The sequence below is a fragment of the Molothrus ater genome, chromosome 17 (assembly GCF_012460135.2).
Source record: "Molothrus ater isolate BHLD 08-10-18 breed brown headed cowbird chromosome 17, BPBGC_Mater_1.1, whole genome shotgun sequence".
Classification (NCBI taxonomy): domain Eukaryota; kingdom Metazoa; phylum Chordata; class Aves; order Passeriformes; family Icteridae; genus Molothrus; species Molothrus ater.
This window is the reverse complement of record NC_050494.2, coordinates 7,594,510-7,613,343: the sequence shown is the minus strand read 5'-3', so window position 1 is coordinate 7,613,343 and position 18,834 is coordinate 7,594,510. Positions and strand designations below refer to the sequence as shown.

Genomic DNA, 18,834 nt, shown 5'->3' with positions numbered 1-18,834 from the left:
TGGATGGCACATTAAAAATCCTTAACTGGGTTCTAAAGCCTCACTAAAAACCCTGCTGGGACTTTGATGTTGAGAAGATTCCACTCAAAGCACCCAAAGCCTGTGAAGCTCCCCAGCCTTGTCTCGGAGGCAGGACAGCGAGCGAGCGGCTGCCTCGGGCAAGAAAATATCAGTGGCAGCAAAAACGTATCGTGATTATTTACAGTCTGAGCATCTGCAGTCAGGAGAGGCTGTTGGAAATTACCAGATCTTGGTGATGCTGTGAAAAATCCTGTTCTTCATTTTGAAGACAGTTTGGAGGGCTGCATGCTGTGGTTCAGTGTTTGGGTATCAGGGTGATCCAGCTGGAACACCTTGGTGGAGCACGTGGTGATTTCACACACAAATCCCAGTTGTAAGCACCTCTGCCCCCAAATAGTTACAAAGGGCGTTTCTTGCTCAGTGATGGGATGCTTAAAGCAATTGTGGAAGCTTATTTAGTTTTTAATTAGTCTTGCAGTGGGTTTTGACACCTTCCTTGCTGCTGTGCAGGTGAGGGATACATGGTTCTTTCCCACAGAATGTGGGATGGCTGGGGCCTTTGGCATGGCTGTGCCAGTGAGTGAATCCCTTTGTGCATGTGAGGAGCTCTGCTGTGGAGCTTCTTAGTGGTTGTTGTTAACAGATCAATCTGTGCTATCAAAGTTTTGCTTTTACTGTGTGAGTGAAATCATCCTTGAGCCACATTGTTTTTGTAACTTAGAATAATAGAACGGTTTGGGTTGAAAGGGACCTTCCAAAATTATCTAGGCCAGCCCCTCTGCCATGGGCAGAGATATTTTCCACTACACCAGATTGCTTCAACCTGACCTTGAGCACATCCAGGGATGGGGCAGCTACAGCTTCTCTGGCCAAGCTGTGCCAATGTCTCACCAATCTCATTGTAAAAAAATCTCCTTATCTCTGGCCTAAATGTTCCCTCTTTTAGGGAACAGGCCCTGCTAAAATGTCTGTTCCCATCACTCTGAGTGTCTGTGATGCTGTAGTGGGAGTTATCTGGCCCTGGCATGTGCCCCAAGCCCCTGGGTTCTGTCCATACTCAGGACTGGCATTTTACTCCTTGCCATGTGTCAGGTCGATATCAAATACCTCTTCTTAGTGAAAGGGGAATTAAATGCTCTTTCTCCATTTTGTCTTTATTGCGTTTGGTGCACAGGAATCGATCTGCCCGCACCTGGAGTCGCTTTAAGCAGCTCTCTCCCCTTCATGAACCTTCTCCTGTGGAACCTTCCCAACCAGCGCATTTTCCGTTCCAGCTCCAAACCCCCAGCGTTGATCAGCGCCCTCCTGCCGCCCTGCGCTGCCCCGTGCCCCCTTCCCTCCCTGGTGACCGGGGGCAGCCAGGGGTCCCTGCTCAGGCCTGGGGTCCCTGCTCAGGCCGGGAGTTCCTGCCCGACCCGGGGGTCCCTGCCTGCCCCGGGGGTCCCTGCTCAGGCCGGGGGTCCCTGCCCGGCCCGGGGTCCCTGCTGGCTCCGGACCCCGCCGCTCCCTGCCCCGGGGGCCGCTCGCCGCCAGCAGGGGGCGGCACAGCCCAAGGGAGCCGCCCTGAGCTCCGGGGGCCGCGGGTTCGAGTCCCGCGGTTCCAGCCCCGCTCTGGGTGTCCGAGCTGCTCTCCCTGCTCTGGAGTGCGCTCCGCGGCCTTTCCCTGGTGCTCCTCTGCGCTACGTGGGTGTATTTCACCAGAAACCCTCCAGGCTTGTCCCCAGATTACCTCTGGGCCCGTGCACTCCCTGCACTGCACGGATGCTCCCCACTCCTGTCTCTGCTTCTTTCCCCCTGCGAGAGCCGAAGTCCTCCCCATCCTTTGCATTGGAATGGCTCTTCTGTGTGGGAGCATGGGGAACCAGGGAGGATGTGTGAGACATGTAGCATCTCCTCGGTGCACAGGACACGGGATGGGTGCTCACAAATACCGGCACCAGCTGTAGGTGTGAACTGGGACGCTGAGCCCCACGGGGTCAGGGGCAGGACAGCCACCTACCCGTGTGGTGTGATCCTGTTCTTTGCCCTCCAGCCTGCTCCGGATTTTAATGCCTCTTTGTCCTTTAATGCCTTTTTGTCTCCTTCTTTCAGAACCACATTGGTTGTTTTGATGTTTCTGCCCCAAGACGGAATCAATGCACCATCACCAAACTGATGGAAGGGAAATGGCACCTGGGTGAGTTAGACCTCATCCGTGCTCGTCCAGCTAATTAACTTATCAGCAAGGTTTGTTTAACATGAACTCACTCTCTGGTTTCAGCTGCAATTTCTTTAGAGCAGTCGGTGTCTTCTTGGGTATAAGCATTTATTTCCATAACGCTGACTCCAAACCCTGCCTGCCTGCAGGGCTGTAATTTATCCCCTGAGGAGCATCTGGACAAAGCAGGGTACTAATTCTGCCACCTGTGCTGATGATGTGTCCAAAGAGACCGTGTCAAGTCTCTATTAAAAGCTGTGAATAAGACAGAAAGCCTGAAATCTTTGCTTCTAGAAGATGTATGAATGTAATATAAAGCTGCTGCTAATTCTTCCCAGGGATTAATGGAGACTATCAAGGACAATTTCACTCAATACTGCTTTTCTTTTTGTAAAGTAAAGCTTCCCCAAACCTCAGGCAAGGCAGAAACATGACTTTGAGTCTGTGTCGCTATCCTTCAGTCAAATATAATTAGCTGTCTTTATTTAAAAAGTCTTCGCTGGCACCACAGTGCCAACACTTTCTGAGACAACAAAATGGACAGAAATCCATTTTCCAGCCTGAGAGGAAGGCAAAAAAATAAATTGGGAGAATGAAGAGTGAGGAGGAATTGAGGCGTTCACAGCACTCGCAGCGCGAGTGATTGGAAGTGACGGGAAGAAAGCAGGAGAGGGATTCATTTGCTTAAAACATAGAACTGGAATTGACTTTGAGGTGCACGTTGCATCACTGAGGAACCCAGGCTCTGCTGGGGGAGTGCTGGGCAGCAGCAGGAAGGGAGGGAGGGAGGGAGGATAGAGAGATGCTGGTGCAGGTCAGCTGCTGCAGAAGCTAGGCATGGCTCTGGCCATGCACCCCAAACACAGGGCAGACAGCTGGTGTGTGCCCTGTGGTCCATCACTGGAGGCTCCTGGCAGTCCTTCAGGAAGCTCACAACCTCTTCTGCTCACCAAGTGTGCCTTGTGTGGGGCCAGCTGAGAAAGGATGCCCCAGGGAAACCCGGAATGGGTCAAACCTGAAAGTCCAGATGCAAAACATCCACCCAGAAAGGTGCTCAGGGCAGCACTTTGGCTGCACTGACAGATACTGATAAAATATTGCAAAACTTGGTGAAGCCAGTGCCTGCCCAAATAGCTGGGAAGGGATTTGCAAGGCTGCCTGGGCTCCCTGGGTGTCCCTGTGAGCCCTCCAGCCTGTGCTGCTGTCAGTGTTGTGTTGGGGAGCTCTGGGCAAGGTCTGAACACCCCTCTGCAGAAGTGCCTCCATTTTTGCTCTGCAGAGTGTCCAGTGAGTGATGCTTTTCTGTGCATTTCTTTTCCGTCTCACTGCATCTGCCTGATGAAGTTTGTCCCTTTTTGCTGGCTGATAACATTATGCTCCTTCTGCTTCCGTTGGCATCTCAGAAGAAGAAAATTTCCTGTCTATAAAATTCCTGGAGACATCGATTTGTGCTTATCTCATGGCAGTGATTTTACTCGCCTTTGCTGTTTATGCTCAGCATTGCTGATGCTTCCAGAAATCAATGCTGCTGCTCTGCCTCCTCCTGACAGGCAGCTCCTGGCAGCTGCTGCCCGTGCCTCTGTGTCCTTCTCCCTGTTTTCCCCGCCTGGGCTCTCTGTGTGGCCCTTGCCTGAGATTATGTTCCTGCTTCTCGAGTTGCCCGTGTAGGAAACTGCAGGGCTGAGTGATCAGACACGGGTACAGCTGCAAAGGAGGGCTCTGACGTCTGCCCACGCACGCCCTGCCACGGGTCTGGGGTTTGTGTGCCAAGCAGCAGCCCCAGGTCAGCCTGAGCTTGGCAAAGCTGGCTGTGCTGCAGGAGTGATGGGTATTAATTAAGCTGCTCTGCCCTCCCGGGCTGCTGACAATGGGAGCTGCTAAACCAGCAGCTGTAAATCTGGCCCTGGGGATTGTGGGTTTCTGTCAATCCTGGGCTCAAGTCAAGTCCCAAGATGTGAGGAGAGTTTGAGTCCTTCAGTTCTTACTAAAACCTTCCAGGTCCTTTCTAGGAGACTCTAGTTTTAAGTTTTGGCAAATCCTCTTGCTCAAAATTAGTTTTGGAGCCTGGCTCTGGGAAGATTAATCCATCCCAAACCAACCAGAACACAGGTGACTCCACAGAGACAGTGCTGCACTAATGCCGTGTTTCTGGTGCTGAATTCAGCGTTTTACACTGCATTGGGGAACTCAGAGACAGCTCCTTCCTTCCACTTCCCTGAGCAATTTCATTAACAAGAGTGGGAAAAAATCTTCCCTGACCAAACCAGCTTGCAGTGAGGCAGAAGAATCAGAACACTGAGTCACCCTTTCCATGTGCCTGTTTTCCAGGCTCTGGGCTGAGCTGCCCCTGACCGAGGTGCCTGATCCCCTCCCAGGGCAGATCTGGTATGCTGCCACATTCCCCACTAAAATCCTGAATGGGAAAAACAATTCATCACCTGAACTTCAGCATTCCAGAGACCAGGCTGCGAGTTCACAGCCCAGCTGCAGTCAGCACTTAAAAATTATTTTGTTTCCCCTGCCCTTTCCCAGTTTCTGTTCCAGCACAGCAGTTTGCTGTGTCATTTTCCTCCCCAAGTGCTTTCTCCTTCCCCTTGGGCTGCTGCCTTCTTGTTGGCATCAGGGAATTTCTTCCATTGACATCGGGGCTGAGCAGTTCATTAATGTTCACAGCATCCCTTTGGAAGGGACTCCTAGGAGGTGTCCCTGAGAGGGAAAAGGCTGAACATCTGTACAAAGCAGCTCCATCCCAGGCTGCAAGCCCTGCCACCAGATTTAGGCTTTTCACCTCAAGAGAGAGGATTCAGTTTATCTATACTCTAAACAAGGAGTTACTATTTGCCCCTTAAAGAATTTTAACCTTAAAGAGGTTACTCCTTTTAGTTTTATTTTTTATTTGTCACATAGCAGTGAAGGAAAGCTGTGCCCCTCTAGCCTGCAAACCTCTGGAATGTCTCAAAACCACCATCTGTCATTAAAATGTAGTGCAAAAATTCTGATTTTATTTCATCTTCAGCATTTTAATTTGACCTGTATGTTGCAATTTTCCTAAGTTTTCCCTAGGCTTCCATGGTTCTGAATATTAGAGAAAAAAAATCAGTTAATTCAATAATATTTAATAAATTATTATATTTAATTACTTTAATATTACTCTTCTAAAGATCCTGTTGCTTTTTAACCTGCCTACTTGCAGAACTCCAAGCCTGGGGCAGTGCAGGATGCCAGAGGCTGCTCTGGAGCATTTCTTCTCTGTGGGTGTTGGTCTTTCCTTGAGCCCTTCTGTTTTCCAGCTGTTGTGTTGAGACAATCTCTTCTACAATTTCTTGCAATGCTTTATTTTAAGATATCTTCCCTTGTCACTGCAGGACTGAATCCAGCCTCCTGGTAAGTGATATCTAAATCACTGCTGCAAGGAGAGGATGAAATATGGGCACGTGAGAGGGGAGACAAGGGATGTGACTGAAGAGGAAAAAGTCACAGAGCAAGAAGAAATATGGCCAGGGTGTGTAAAATGGGCTGTGTTCCTCACAGCTGCTGTCAGTGCCGTGGTTCAGGTGTGGTGCAGGATGTGAGGGTGTGGAGATGGATCCCATGGGGCAGCGAGAGGATCCGATGGGAGTGCCCGGCTCTGCTGGGCACGTACACAGCAACTGAGGTGCTTATTGCACACACAGGGACACTCTGAACCAGCTGGAAATCCACATTTGTTCATGCTCAGCAGCTGGCTTTTGCCAGCAGTGATATTCCTGCACACTGGAGCAGTGTCATGGACACTTCACTGTCGGTGTGCTCATGGTGACTGCTCAGCCTGGTGCATTTGGATCTTTGAAAGGGGACAAAAAAGGAGCAGCATGTGTAGGTTGCCTGTTAAGATAATCTAGTTCATCCTCTGGTTTTGGGACTAGACTGCCACCAGCACATCAAATGCAGTGCTGGTTGAGTGTTAAACCAAACAAGTGTCTGTGACAAGCCAAAGTTTGCTCCATTGAGCAAAGGGCAGCACCTGCTGAGGGACTCAGTGCAAGCACTTTGCTGCTGCTGCAAGAACACAGCTCGTGCAGTACTGAAGAGAATCCTGAGTATATTTTTCTGCCTTCTGTATTCCCAGAGGACAACTAGCCTTAAACTCACTGTGGTGGTAGCAACATTCTCCTAACTTCAACTTAAACATATCAGCTTTGTTTGTTCCTGTGCCAGCCTTGTCCCTGAGCCCAGGCAGATCTCCTCTCTCCTTCTCCTCTCCTTCTCCTGTCCCTTGTTTGTGGAGGATGATTGTATCTCTGCTGCTCCCTGTTCCATGAGGCTGAGCACACCAGCCCCTCTCCAGCTCCCCAGCTCTCTCAGCAGCCCTTTGCTGCTCCCCACGTCCATCCCAGCTAAGCACGGGTGACCAGACCCAAACAAAGTGCCCAGATAAAATCTTCCCAGGGCCCTGCACAATGGAAACTTCTGCTAAGCCCAGCCAAGGCATCTGCTGAGGGCTGAGAGTCTTATTCCTGCAGGATGAGACTTTCCTTTGAAATCTGTGTTGCTGCTACCAGTGTTCAGCTACCGTAAGTGTTGCTTATTCAAAACTAAGTTAATAATTGGATTTGTGCATTTCAATACAACTTCACTTTTTACATGGCACTTTACAGACCCATCTGAAATCAATCTAAATGCCAACCTTTGTCAGGTCTCTGCAAGTCTCAGCATTGCTGTTTGTCAAGAAAATATTTTCCCAGTACTTCACTTGAAACTAGAATGAGTCTTTAAAATCTGACACCTTGCCAGGTTGCCAAAAATAGATAGGTCTGAATTCTAGGTCTAAATCTCCTGGAACCCTCTTCCTGCCCTCTTTTTGCTGCCTTCCTGCACAGGAAGTCACATTAGACTTCTGCCAGCGTTCTTCAGTAATTCCCACTATTTCCTAAAAAGGTTGTTTTCCCCATAGGGATTTGGGATCCACTTGTGCAGGGCACCCTTTTTGGAACAGATGGAGTGGCCGGAAAGCAGCATCCGGAGGCCAAGTGAGCAGTGACTCAGGGGGTGATGCAGTGGTGTTGCCTTGTTTCTAATAAAAATGCTGGCATCTGGGTGGTGCTTTCCAGGAGTAGGAGCAAAGGGATGCCTGATCATGGGACAGGGAGGCTGAGCAGAAGAGGCGTGTCCACTTGGCTGCAGATTTTATATAAGGGATGCTACTTTCATCTCAGATGTGGGGAACAAGGGACATCGCAGAGCCTCGAGGAGTCTAGAGGAGCCTGAGTGGAGCCAAGAGCCCATCCCAGCTGGCTGCAGCTGAGTCAGGTGACATCTTCTGTGTGCTGGTTGTGTGGTGGCAGGGTCCTCATGCTGGAAGTGCTTGACTGCTTTGGTTGGAGATTGTGCTGGGCACCAAGCTCCTGATCACCTCCCTGTGTCTGCTATGTCATAATTAAATTTATGTTAGTAGTTATTAAGTTATAACTTCTAGCTGGCTTATTTTTGTCACTTGTTCCTTAGTTTATTGCTTTTGAAAGGCAGAAGGAGCACAGATAATCCCCAGATGCTTCCCTTGGCAAAGCCCCTCACCAAAAGACCTGTATTGTAGGGATACAGAAATAGCTTAAACATCAAGTTTGGCTTCTTTTGTGTGAACATTTTGGGCCAGTCACAAGGGATGAGGAAAGGGCTTTTATTGACCCACACGTGGAGCCTGTCCATGTGTGTGGACCTGAAGAAGGTTCTGTTGCTCTGGGCTTGAACAGAGTCTCCTTTGATCCAGATAAAGAGTAAAGGAGGGATTCCTTCTTCTTGACTTCTTTCCTCATAAAGACACTGGGGTCGCTTCTGAGAGTTTTTTTCCTCACTGTCCCCTCTGATGTCTCCCTTGCCAGCAGGGGAATCTTCTGGAGATGAAGGTTTTGAAGCTTTTTGGGATCATTTTTTTCTGTGGCCTCCTCTCACCCTCGCAGGAAGTCTTGTCTGGTCTGTCCTGTGCTGTCAGCCCGCGGGCAATGCAGAATGGTAACTACAAAAAACACCTCCAAGCTGTGCTTGCTTTGAAAGCTCTGTGGGGGGTAAAACTTCCTGAGTTTTACTCCCCATCATCTTTATTTCGTAATTCCTCATGACGGCAGACTTTGCTCAGAGCCCCCGAGAGCCGTCACCAGATTCATGGGTCAGGGAAATCCCTGCTCCAGAACTGGGGCATGTTTCAGCTCCAAGCAGCCACACAGAATTTCAGGGCTAGATCTGGGTTATTTCCTCTTTTTTTTTCTCAGTTTCTCATTTCCATATTGGAGCAGCTGATATTTGACAAACAGCTGCTGTGAAGTAGCAGACATAATAATATTTGCAATGTTCAGGCTTGTTTCAAGTTGTTTCTACTAAAAAACTCCAAAAGCTGAAAGCAAAAACAAACAGGCAAAAAATCAACAAGTAAAAACCTCTTTGACAAAGGGGAGATGAGTTGTGAGTGGAACACAGCCTCTGAGTGGGGTCACTGGTGCTCCTGGCAGTGCACAGCCAAGCTGTGATGTTTGAATTGGAGTCTGGGATGCTTTCCACTGCTGCTCCTCCTGTTTACTTCACCAAGGGCAGTTTTGGTTTGTTGCACCACAGTTGTAAAATACCATCCCTGTGTTATTTTACTGCATGGAGACAGCTGATGTCTCTCCATGAGGAGTTCTGGGGAGTGGAGGGGCTTTGCTGTGCCAGGATGGATGTGTGTGAGAGGGGAGAGGTCACTGCTGCCCACGCTGGTCCTCACGCACAGATGTTTTCCAGTTCTCTCAGATGCCATAATTCATAGTGGGCTCATCCACCAGCACCTGCAGGGTCTCGTGGTTCCCAACATCATGGGTGAAGGGAGTCAGCTGAGCTCTCCCACCAGCATCACGGAGTAAGTGCTTCCCTGTGAGTGCCCCTTCAGCATCAGTTCTGAACAAGACAGGCTGAGCTGTCCCTGGCAGGGTTGGCCTGGGCTGTTATCTTTGTTTTATTGTGGTACTGAAATACTGACCCAATAATGTTAGTGTGGTCCTGGCAAGGCACGCTGCAGGTTGTAGGTGCAGAGTGACAGCTCTGGTGGTGCTGTTAATGCTTGGCAGCACTGAGAGAGGCAAAAGGCACCACAGAGGGAAAAAGCAGACAGCTCTCCAAAGTCAGCTTCCACCCCAGTCTGGTTCCAGGCTGCCTTCTTGTAGCCAGCTGTCTCTTATCCTTGTACCTCCAGCTGGAGGTGGCTGGGGTGCTGTGGGTGCTGTGGGTTCTCCCTGGGTGCAGCTGCTCAGCTGCTGGAAGGTGTTTTTCATTTGTGCCAGCCTTTGCTGTTGTTCACAGCCTGCACCTCATCAAGGTCCGGGTGCCCAGGCTGTCGGTGGTGCTGCTGCCAGGGATCGGGGTCCAGCTGACCATCGGGGCAAAGCTGCAGCTCAGAGGCAACTGGTGAGTGGGGATTCAGTGAGGGAAACCCCTACCCTGGCATATTTTGCATCTCTTAAGGATTTTGAAGTGTTTGTTACCTATAATAAAGTCACAGAGCAAAACAGACACCAAAAGATGACCTGTGGCATTGCAGGAAATGGAGAAGTCTGTTTCTCCTGGCTTTGGTGAGTTTCTGTGTGTAGAGGCTGAGAGATGCAATAATCCCATTTGCTTTTTTTGCAGCTTGGTTGGCCTGCTCTCAGAACTCATTGATATCTTAGTGGAGGTGAACATTACTGCAAACATTAAATGCACGAATTTTGAATCTGGCACGTTCCAGGTTGTCACTGAAGACTGTCTCTGCATTCTTGGGGCCATAAAGATCAAGGTCCTTTCTGGGTAAGTGCCTGTGGATTTATGTTTTTGTTATGTGCAATCCTCTCCTCTTTATTAATATGGACACTCTGCCAGGACACAGACAGAGCTCACTGATACAGAGCCAGGCCTCAGGGGTGGAATTTCTTCCTATTGCCAATGCCAATTGCATCAGTGGAATGAGGGTTAATTTGCCCTGTTTGCCTGTGGAAATTTTAAGATCTGAAGCATGAGGTTTGGCACCTTTCCCAACACACTTTCTCTAGACTTAGCTGGAGAATTGATATCCAAAGGGTAGGAGTAATAGGGCTGGGAGAATTCCAGGAAAACAGGACCATAACATTCCCTGGTTTTGTACTCTGCCTTTGGCTGCTGTCGCATGCCTGGCATGTGGAGTTTCCCTCTGACTGCTGTGGTTGTGTGTAATTCCATGCAAATGTCCCATCTCTTGCTCAGTCTTATTAAATTCTTGACAGCAATGATTTGCTGAATTCATGTATTGATGAACTCAGCTGTAAATTGATAACGGGAAATATTTTCTTCTATTGCTTTTGAATTACTCACTTTTCAGGTTCATTGAAATTCTCCTAATTAATTTTTGCATTATGCATTATATTTCAATCAGTGCAGCAGCTGATTTGAAAAATGCTGTGTGAGTGAACAGAGCAACACAACTCACCTGCTCTGGGGGTCATGGTTTAATTTTTAGCAGGATTGAAGTGATGGTTTGCAGGAAGTGAACTCCTAGGGGGGCAAGAGAAATGTAGATATACACAAATGACTTCATGGCAGCTCCTCAGATCCATTTGTAGGCAGAATTTGGGCATAAATAACAGGTGCTCTATGAATTCCTGCTGTCTGTGTCTTGCCAACTCAACAGTCCAGAAATATATTGATTATCAAACAAAACTGCCTCTGTGCTGCTGCAGGCATCACAGGTCCTGAGTGAGTTGTTCAGCAGCAGTGTGGAAATGTCACACAGCAGATTTCCCCTCTTGTTATTCCAGATGCAAATTGTTTGTTCCCAGTAAGTAACATGAAGATATTTCCTAACAGCTCCCTCTTCCCATAACTACAGCGCTGATTTAAATACCTGAGGGAGATACCAAGCACAAGGTTAGACTGTGAGAGGCTCACTCTTTTCATGCAGTGAAAGCTCCCTGAGAGCTGAAGGAAAAATTTTCCTCACAGAAAGGGTGGTCAAGCACTGGAACAGGCTGCCCAGGGAAGTGGTAGAGACACCACCCCTGGAAGTGCTAAAAAATTGTGGCTATGGCACTTGAGGATGTGGTTTAGTGGGGAACATGGTGGTGGTGCAGAGCTGATGGTTGGACTTGATAATTTTAGATGTCTTTTCCAACCTTGATTCTGTGATTCTCAGCAATGAGTGAAATTCTCTCCCCAGTGGGGTAAGTGGCTCTTTTTTATCTCCAGCCCCTGCTCTGGTGAGCATCAGCCACAGCACTGGCCCTGAAGGTATAGGAGGACCCACAGGACTGAGGGTATAGGAGAATGCAAAATTAAACCTGGAGATCTTTTTGTCTCCTGTCTTGGAGCTTTGTTTGTGCTGATTTTGAGGGTTTTTTCTTTCTTTTCCAGCTTGCTCACCCTGTCAGTGAATGAGCTGGTGCTTCGCCAGCTGACAGCGACTCTGCCTGCTTTGGTATGGCTGAGGATTGTCTTCCTATCACAGCTGAGGCGCAGAAATACTGGGAAAAACTGGTTATGAGGGCACAGCAAGATCCACTGTCTCTCTGTGCTGCTCTCCCACATCACTGCCATGGGGCTGGGGTGTCCACAGGGCTGCTGCCTGTAGGGCAATGCCTCAGATCAAAGCATTTCAGTGTGGCCCCACAGCTCCAGGGATGCTCCAGTGCCCCAGGTGTTTCACAGCACCCCAGCTGTGTCTGTTGCCGTGCAGCTTTTTCCCTGGTGGGGAAAGGAGGGCCTCTGGGCAGGGTGGGTGCTGGTGGTGGAGCTGAGCAGTCCCACGTGTGCTTTGTGTTGCAGCTCTGTCCCGTGGTGGATATCGTGATGAACCTTGTGAACATCCATCTCCTGAGCACTCTCAATGGTGAGCTGCTTGGGGAGGGTGAGGCACCGCTGCCCTGTGTTTCCCACAGTGGGAACAGGACCCATTTCCCACACCAAGCCCCTCAGTGCATCAGCAGAAGTCCAGCACTTCTGCAGGGCTGTTGGTGAGCCTGGAATTCACACCCCAGCATTCCAGTGAACTGCTCCCACCTAAGCCCTCCTTATTCCATTTTTATGCATCACCTTTGGATTTTTCTTATTTTCTTTGATGCTCTTTTTGTGCTATATCCTAAAGGCAGATCCCACCAAGCTGAATTTGGGGATGTTCTGGCCTTTTGGAGTATCAGCAAGCACCCCTGAGCCCTGAATGCTTGCACCTGTGTGGGTGTGGGGGCTGGTGGCCCCTGGGGCCAGGGGAGGTTGTGTTGCTGATTTCCCGGTGCTGTAACGATCCTTTTCCTGTGTGTAGCCGTGATCCCGGTCGGCACAGCAGGAACAATCCACTACCAGCTGGCCAGCATCCCCTACACCTCCGGCAAGTTCCTTGGGCTGGATTTAGATGTAAGTTAATGCTGGGCAGCAGGACCCTGGGAGCCTGGCTGTGCATTCCATCATCCCATGGGAGCTGTAGAATCCCACGAGGAGCTGGGCTTATGATTTGTCCTGGAAATGCAGCTCCTAAGTGCTTAGATCTTTATCCAAATCACCACTAAGTGATTGTGTGGGCTCTTCTTCTCGTGCTCTGTATGCCACCCCAACCTGAGTCTGCCCCAGGCTGTGTCTGTTGGATGTAGCTGCTGGGATGAGCAGTTCTCCTTCTCATGGCATGAGCAGTTCTCCTCCCCTTGCCCTGCAGACCTGGTGTTGGTGCTTTTTGCCTTTGCTGTTCAGTCTCTGCGATGGGTGAATGATAAACCAGGCTAACGGATGCATTTTTTACCTCTGTGTCACTGTGAGGGAAAAAAAAACCCCAAACAGCAAAAAGCAAGCTACTTGCTAACAGGAGAGCTTTAAAAAGCAAGCAGCTGGACAGAAGCAAGTGGGGGAAAAAATCCAGCAAAAAAAGTAAACTACTTGCTAAAAAAGCCAAGCAGCTGGACAGAAACCAGTGTGACATGAGCACTAAAGAGGAGCAGAGGCTGATAGGAAGCACTGCAGCTTATGAAACCCATGCTGCTGAACTAACTTTGCTGAAATTACTTCATTGGGAGGAGCTTTTGCCCCCAAGCCCCCTGGATGGTTAGAATCAGTCTCCTTAGCAAAGAGTTGGTGTCAGTGTGGGTGTCTGTGCAGCTGGAGGGTGGCTGGGGCGGGTCTGGGGTCACTGTGAGCAGCACCATCACCCCTTGGTGCCTGGAGTGACACCTCAGGGATGGAGTGAAGCACTGATTTGTGATGTGGACAGTGTGTTATTAGCTAATGGCACCTCAGTAACGCAGGCTTGCCTTTGTCAGCTCCTGCCATCTATGAAACAGAGCGACCTGCTCAAGTCTGGTGCTTTCCCGAGGGATGTTCACCCGGCACTGCTGCACTCCTGTGAGATCTGACCATGCCTCGAGGCTTCGAGGGCTGATGTCCGTGTCACCTCTCTTTGCAGGGCGTGGTGAAGCAGGTGGGAGGCAGCACCATCCCCCACGACTCGTCCCCCTCTGCTTTGCCTCCTCTGATGGACCGGCTCCTGCTCTTGGTGATGCGCCAGAGCTTCCTCAATGCAGTCCTGTCCCTCCTGCTCCAGCTGCCCCCACAGACCTTCCCCTGCACGCCAGACGTTGTGAGTACAGCAGGGCTGTGTTTCATGCTGGAGTGGGTGACAAGGGACAGTAACAGCATCAGGGAGGGCTGTTTGTGCCTGTCCCTGGCTGTGCATTGTGTGTGAGCTCGTTGCCAGCACTACCTCCCTCCTGCCCTTCTCAGAGAGCTGCAATAGCACCTGCACTGCCCAGCTGTGCTCTTGTCTGCAAGGACACCCCTGGGGACACCGGTTGAGAGCAGTTGTGCACTGCTTGTGCCATGGACTCCTGCAGGCTGTCAGCCTTTCAAGGAGTCTGCAAAGTGCCACAGAGAAAAGACATTGCATGTCTGCAGTGCCATTCCCTGGGTGTTTGCATTTCCCATGCCTCTGATCTCTGCTTCCCCTGGGAAGTGTTGGGGTCCACACACAGCAGGTGTTGAAAGACTCTGGGGGACATCACCTTCCACCTTAACAACCACCAGGATGCACCCTGGCAGCTGGGGAGCAGTGGAGAGAGTGGGGGGCTCGGGGTGCCGTGTGATGGGGGGGCCCAGCAGGGTGGGTGTGGTTGGAATCAGCTGGAGGGCTCACTGGGGCTCCTGGTGCTTCTGTTCCCTCAGTTCTCCGGTGCCAGCCGCCTGCGCGAGGCCGTGTGGACCATCGCTCCTGCTGGGGTGAGCAGCTTGTCCTGGCTCAAGGCTTCGTGTAAAGCTCTCCAGGATACACCTGGATGTGCCATCATGCCCCTGCCAAAGGTCCCCAGTCTTCTGCTCCCCTCCTCTTGCACCAGCATGGCCTGAGCCTGTCCTGCTGCCCAACCAGCTGGGAGTGGGAGAAGGGACTGGGGCTTTGCACAGCCCTGCCCAGTACCCCTGTGTGCCATTGTCTGTTCCAGCCTTCTCCTGCTCCCTGAACAGGGGAAAGCCTTCTCTCAGCCTGTAGCCATTGCCATAGAAAGCTGACAAATCTCTCCTGTTTCCTGTGTATCCCATTTCTTGGGCACTCTCTGACACCCACAGCCCTCTCTGTGTCCACCTTGCCTTCCTCATCCCTTCTGCCCTCAGCATGAGAGCTGATCCATGCTGCTGGACCTGTAATTTGGCTTGTCCAGGGTGTGTGTGACCTTGGGGAAGCCCTGTGGAGCTATGGGGCTGTGAGAGTCTGCCTGAGGACTGCCAGTCCCCTGCCTGGCTGGTGTGTGGGGTGCCAGCAGCCAGCTCCATGTGTCCCCAATTCCCACAGTGCTCTGCCTGCGGTGGGACCAGTCCTCTGAGCATCAAACTGGTGTTGAGAGGAAACCCGCTCATCCTCTTGGAAGAAAACAAAGCCAGTGTCAAGCTTTCAGTCCTGATTCAGCTGTTTGGTAACCACTTAGATGGATCCATCCTCAACTTCCTGCTGCTGAAGGCTGTAAGTGTGGAGGGAGCTGCCTCGGGGGGGTGCAGTTTGCAGCCAGCTGGGTGAGAGGTGGCTGGGATGGGGATGTTTCCATCTGCTGATCCTCTCCCTCTCTGCCTGCAGGACCTTGCTCTAAATGTCCGTGTGTCCATTGTTGGGGGCAGGCTGATGCTGCAGCTGGCCTTGGGCAGGTGAGCTGTCCCCTCACACAGGTGGGGACATTCTCTGTGCTGCAATGTTAGCTCTGGGGTTCCTGCCTTGAAATGTTTTCTGTGTCTGTAAACCAGACATTTCATCTGAATGTGAGAATTTCATACCTGACTGATGGCATAAAGCAGATGGGGTAGTTCAGGAAGGATTGCAGCAGTTGGAAAGTTTTAAGAGGCTGGAGGAAAAGTGTGTCAGTTTTATAACAAGGAGGAATGAGGTAACCTGAATAATTGTAAGACTGTCAGCTTGACTTTGATCCTGGGCAGTGGTTCGAAATGCCTGATATTGGACATGAATGATAAAGCAGTAAAGGAAAGTGCTGTCATTAATGCCAGTCAAGGCATGATTAAAGATTGGAGAGCATTCCTTATAGCTGGAGGTTTGAGGATTTGGGGCCATTTAGCTTGTCAAAGAGCTGGATTTAGAAGCAAAATTGGCATAGCTTGTATGCAGCGATATAGGGAATAGAAATGCGTCAAAAGGCTTTTAATTCAATAGACAAGGGTATAACAAGATTCAATAGAAGTAGAAAAGAGAAATTGAAAGTGGAAATAAAGCATCCATTTTAGGTATGGATAGTCGTGTGATTGCAGTGATAGATGAGGAGCTGTAGCAAATACACCAGACTGTGTGCTTTTACATAGAATCACAGAGTGGTTTGGGTTGGAAGGGATCTTAAAGATCATCCAGTTCCAGCCCCCCTGCCACAGGAAGCTCTGCTCCCAGCTGGACAGGAGCTGTCTCCTTCCTGAAAGTGAAGGGAGGGAGAGGGAAGGCGCAGCCAGGAGCTGTGTGCCCTGCTGCAGTGCTGCATCATTGACAAGCAAATTAAAATTAGGTTAAGCTTTTATTTTCCTGTTTTCTTTTCTCTCTTGCAAGTGTGCCAGCCCCTGTTTTTCATGTCACAATGCAGGTGTCCCTTTGTGGGTCTCTGCCCAGGGGCTGAGTGTGCTTGGAGGTGGCTGGGTCTGGCTGTGAGCTCTGGCTGGTGCCTTGTGTCTGACCTGCTGTTTGCTCTCCTTTCCCTGCAGCACTTCCCTCTCCTTGGAGTCTTCTGATGTTGGCATCAGTAATGTAAGTCTCTAACACTAGTCGGGGCTTTACTGGGCAGGGAGAGCAGCCAAGCATGATGCCCTGTGGCTCTTGGGGAGGGAGGGAGCCAGGCAGTGGCTGTGGGATGCTGTGATGGATTACCCCTGCTGATGGTCAGAGCTGTTAGCTGCTCTGTGGTGTAGGTTGTAGCAATTCCTCTGTTGCTGGGGTTTCTTTTTCCCTTCTGCCTTTTCTAATAAAGAGAATGTAAAGCTGAAATCTGTTTGTTTATTCACCTCTGCTTGGGCAAAGCTCACACTGAGCTGCAGCAGAAGTGTCACGAGGCAGAAGTTTTTCTAAAGGAAGGACTGAATACAAATTGAAGAAGAAAAGTAGATTCACTTCAAAGAGAAGAGGGACTGTTCTTTTGCTGTGTCAGTGGGCAGTGGTTTGCAGTCCCAAGGGTCCTGCTTGCTACTGGCATGGGCCAGGCAGTGCTGCCTACATGGTTGTTTCTTCTCTGATTCAGATCTCCACCCTGAAGCCCCACTGCAGCAATTTGCTTGCGGAAACATTCATGCCTGCCATCAATGGTAAGGTGACCTGGATGGCTGTAATGCTGGGAGCACTTGGAGTTCTGGGCAAGGAGGGAGCTCTGTGTCTGTGTCTGTGTGGGTGTGTGGGTGGGTAGGTTGGGAGAGGTACAAGGAGTGCTGGAGCCATTAAAATCCTGCAATCCCAATTTTGAGGATGTAGTTAAAAGTCCAACCTTATATTTCCACCATCCCACCCCAGCACCAGTTCTGGCAGCAGCCAGTGATGGAGAACTAAGGAAAGCCAAGCACACAGTGATGGCCTGAGAAGCCCTGCTCCCTGTGCCCTCCCTGGAGCAGCTCTGTGGTGGGCTGAGGACCTGTCTGTCCCCTGCAGGTGCCCTGAGCATGGGGATCCCTCTGCCCAAGGTGCTGCGCATTCCCCTGGTGAATGTGGATTTTCAGATAAAAGCGGTGAGTGCTCTGATGGCTTCTCCCTCCTGTAAGGCTCCAAGGCTGGTCACAGGACCCTGCCAGTGCTGGCTGGGTGTGCAAGGGCTGTAGAATTCAATCCTTGAAAGACTGAAAGGGCTGCTCTGTCTGACCTCCCTGGTCAGGGAATGTTCCTGAGGATGTGATGCCCACACAAGGTGTGGGCCCGGCTGCAACATGAGCAGTGCTCAGGCACTGGGGCAGGTCCCAGTTCCCTGTCCAGAGCCTCTTTTCTTTCTGAAGAACTCAGTGGGAGCAGCTCTGATGTGGATCCAGGCATTCAGGCAAGCCCTCTCCAGTGGCACCATTCAAAGAATCCTGAATTGCCCCAAGTTCCAGCCCTGTTCACCCTGGAGGTGTCCTGGAGGAGCCAGGCTGTTCCCCAACACCTCCCAAAGAGTTCTGTGTCCTCCTTATTACAAACTGGACATGAGGACTTCTGCAGGAGGTTCTGTCTTTGCTGTGTGTTGTGAACCAACATTTCTGGATGGGAAATAATGTGTTTGTGTTTCTCCCTGCTCTCCTCCAGGGCCTGATCGTGTTTCTGGTGTGAGCTGTGCAGCCTGAGGCATAGAGAGGACTGTGGGGGCAGAGAGAGGAAGAGAGCAGCGAGAGTGGAATGCCAGGATCAGCATTGTCTCCTTTTTTTTACTAAACTTGATTCAAGATTCTTGGTAATATTTAAGGTACTTTAAAATGAATTGGCTTGTGTGAGTACAGTTTGACTTAGAAACCTGACTGGCAGCTCTGTGTACAAACATTTATTTAGAGAAGCTGGAGTGATTTTGGGGTCACAGTCACAGCAGTTGGATGTGGTGCTGCAGCAGAATTGCAAAATTTGTTCTGAGGTAGAATTTTCCTGGTAGAATGGAAAAGTGAATTTGTTGCATGTGGCTTCTGAAGTGAATCTCCCCATCCTTGCCCAGAAGGATGTGAAGTGCTGAGTGGGAGCTCAGTATACATTTGTCATGTAACTCTTTTAATAAATGTTCCTACTTTTTTAGTGCTTGGAATGAGGTTCTGGTTTCTGATGCTTCTCAGGGTGAGCTTCTTTCCTGCCTCCACTCTGGGATCTTGCTCCTTTGTGACAATCAATATTTTGAGTTTGGGTTTGAAAGATCTTCCCGCTTTAACTTCCTGAGGAAAAAAAAAATGAACTTTCAGTGGCTCCTCCTGGCCTGATAACCTGCTGACCAAATGCTAATCTACAAGCAGAAATCAAAATTAAATCGAATTTCCAAAGGTCGTGAAGCATTTCCTAATAGAATCTGGAGGGAAAACTTTCTTAGCAGAGGACTGAGAGGTCTGACAGCCCTGGAGAGCAACCATGTGCCTGCCAGAGCCACATCTGCTTAGGCTGATGTCACAGCCTGTTGGTCTCTGCATATCACAGTGACAAGAATCTCAGCATTTTGGATTTT

General features: G+C 50.1%; 1 protein-coding gene across 1 annotated transcript; it reads left to right on the top strand.

The window, feature by feature from the left end:
• Positions 1-8,094: 8,094 nt before the first annotated feature.
• On the top strand, positions 8,095-18,426 carry LOC118694575 (BPI fold-containing family B member 4-like). Its single transcript, XM_036395718.2, has 15 exons — positions 8,095-8,206; positions 8,969-9,083; positions 9,524-9,628; positions 9,851-10,006; positions 11,582-11,645; positions 11,993-12,056; positions 12,486-12,577; positions 13,614-13,787; positions 14,369-14,422; positions 14,991-15,158; positions 15,270-15,337; positions 16,388-16,430; positions 16,918-16,981; positions 17,319-17,395; positions 17,943-18,426. The coding sequence occupies exons 1-15, from the start codon at positions 8,095-8,097 to the stop codon at positions 17,964-17,966; spliced, it is 1,380 nt and encodes a 459-aa protein (XP_036251611.1). The 3' UTR covers positions 17,967-18,426.
• The last annotated feature ends 408 nt before the right edge of the window (positions 18,427-18,834 follow it).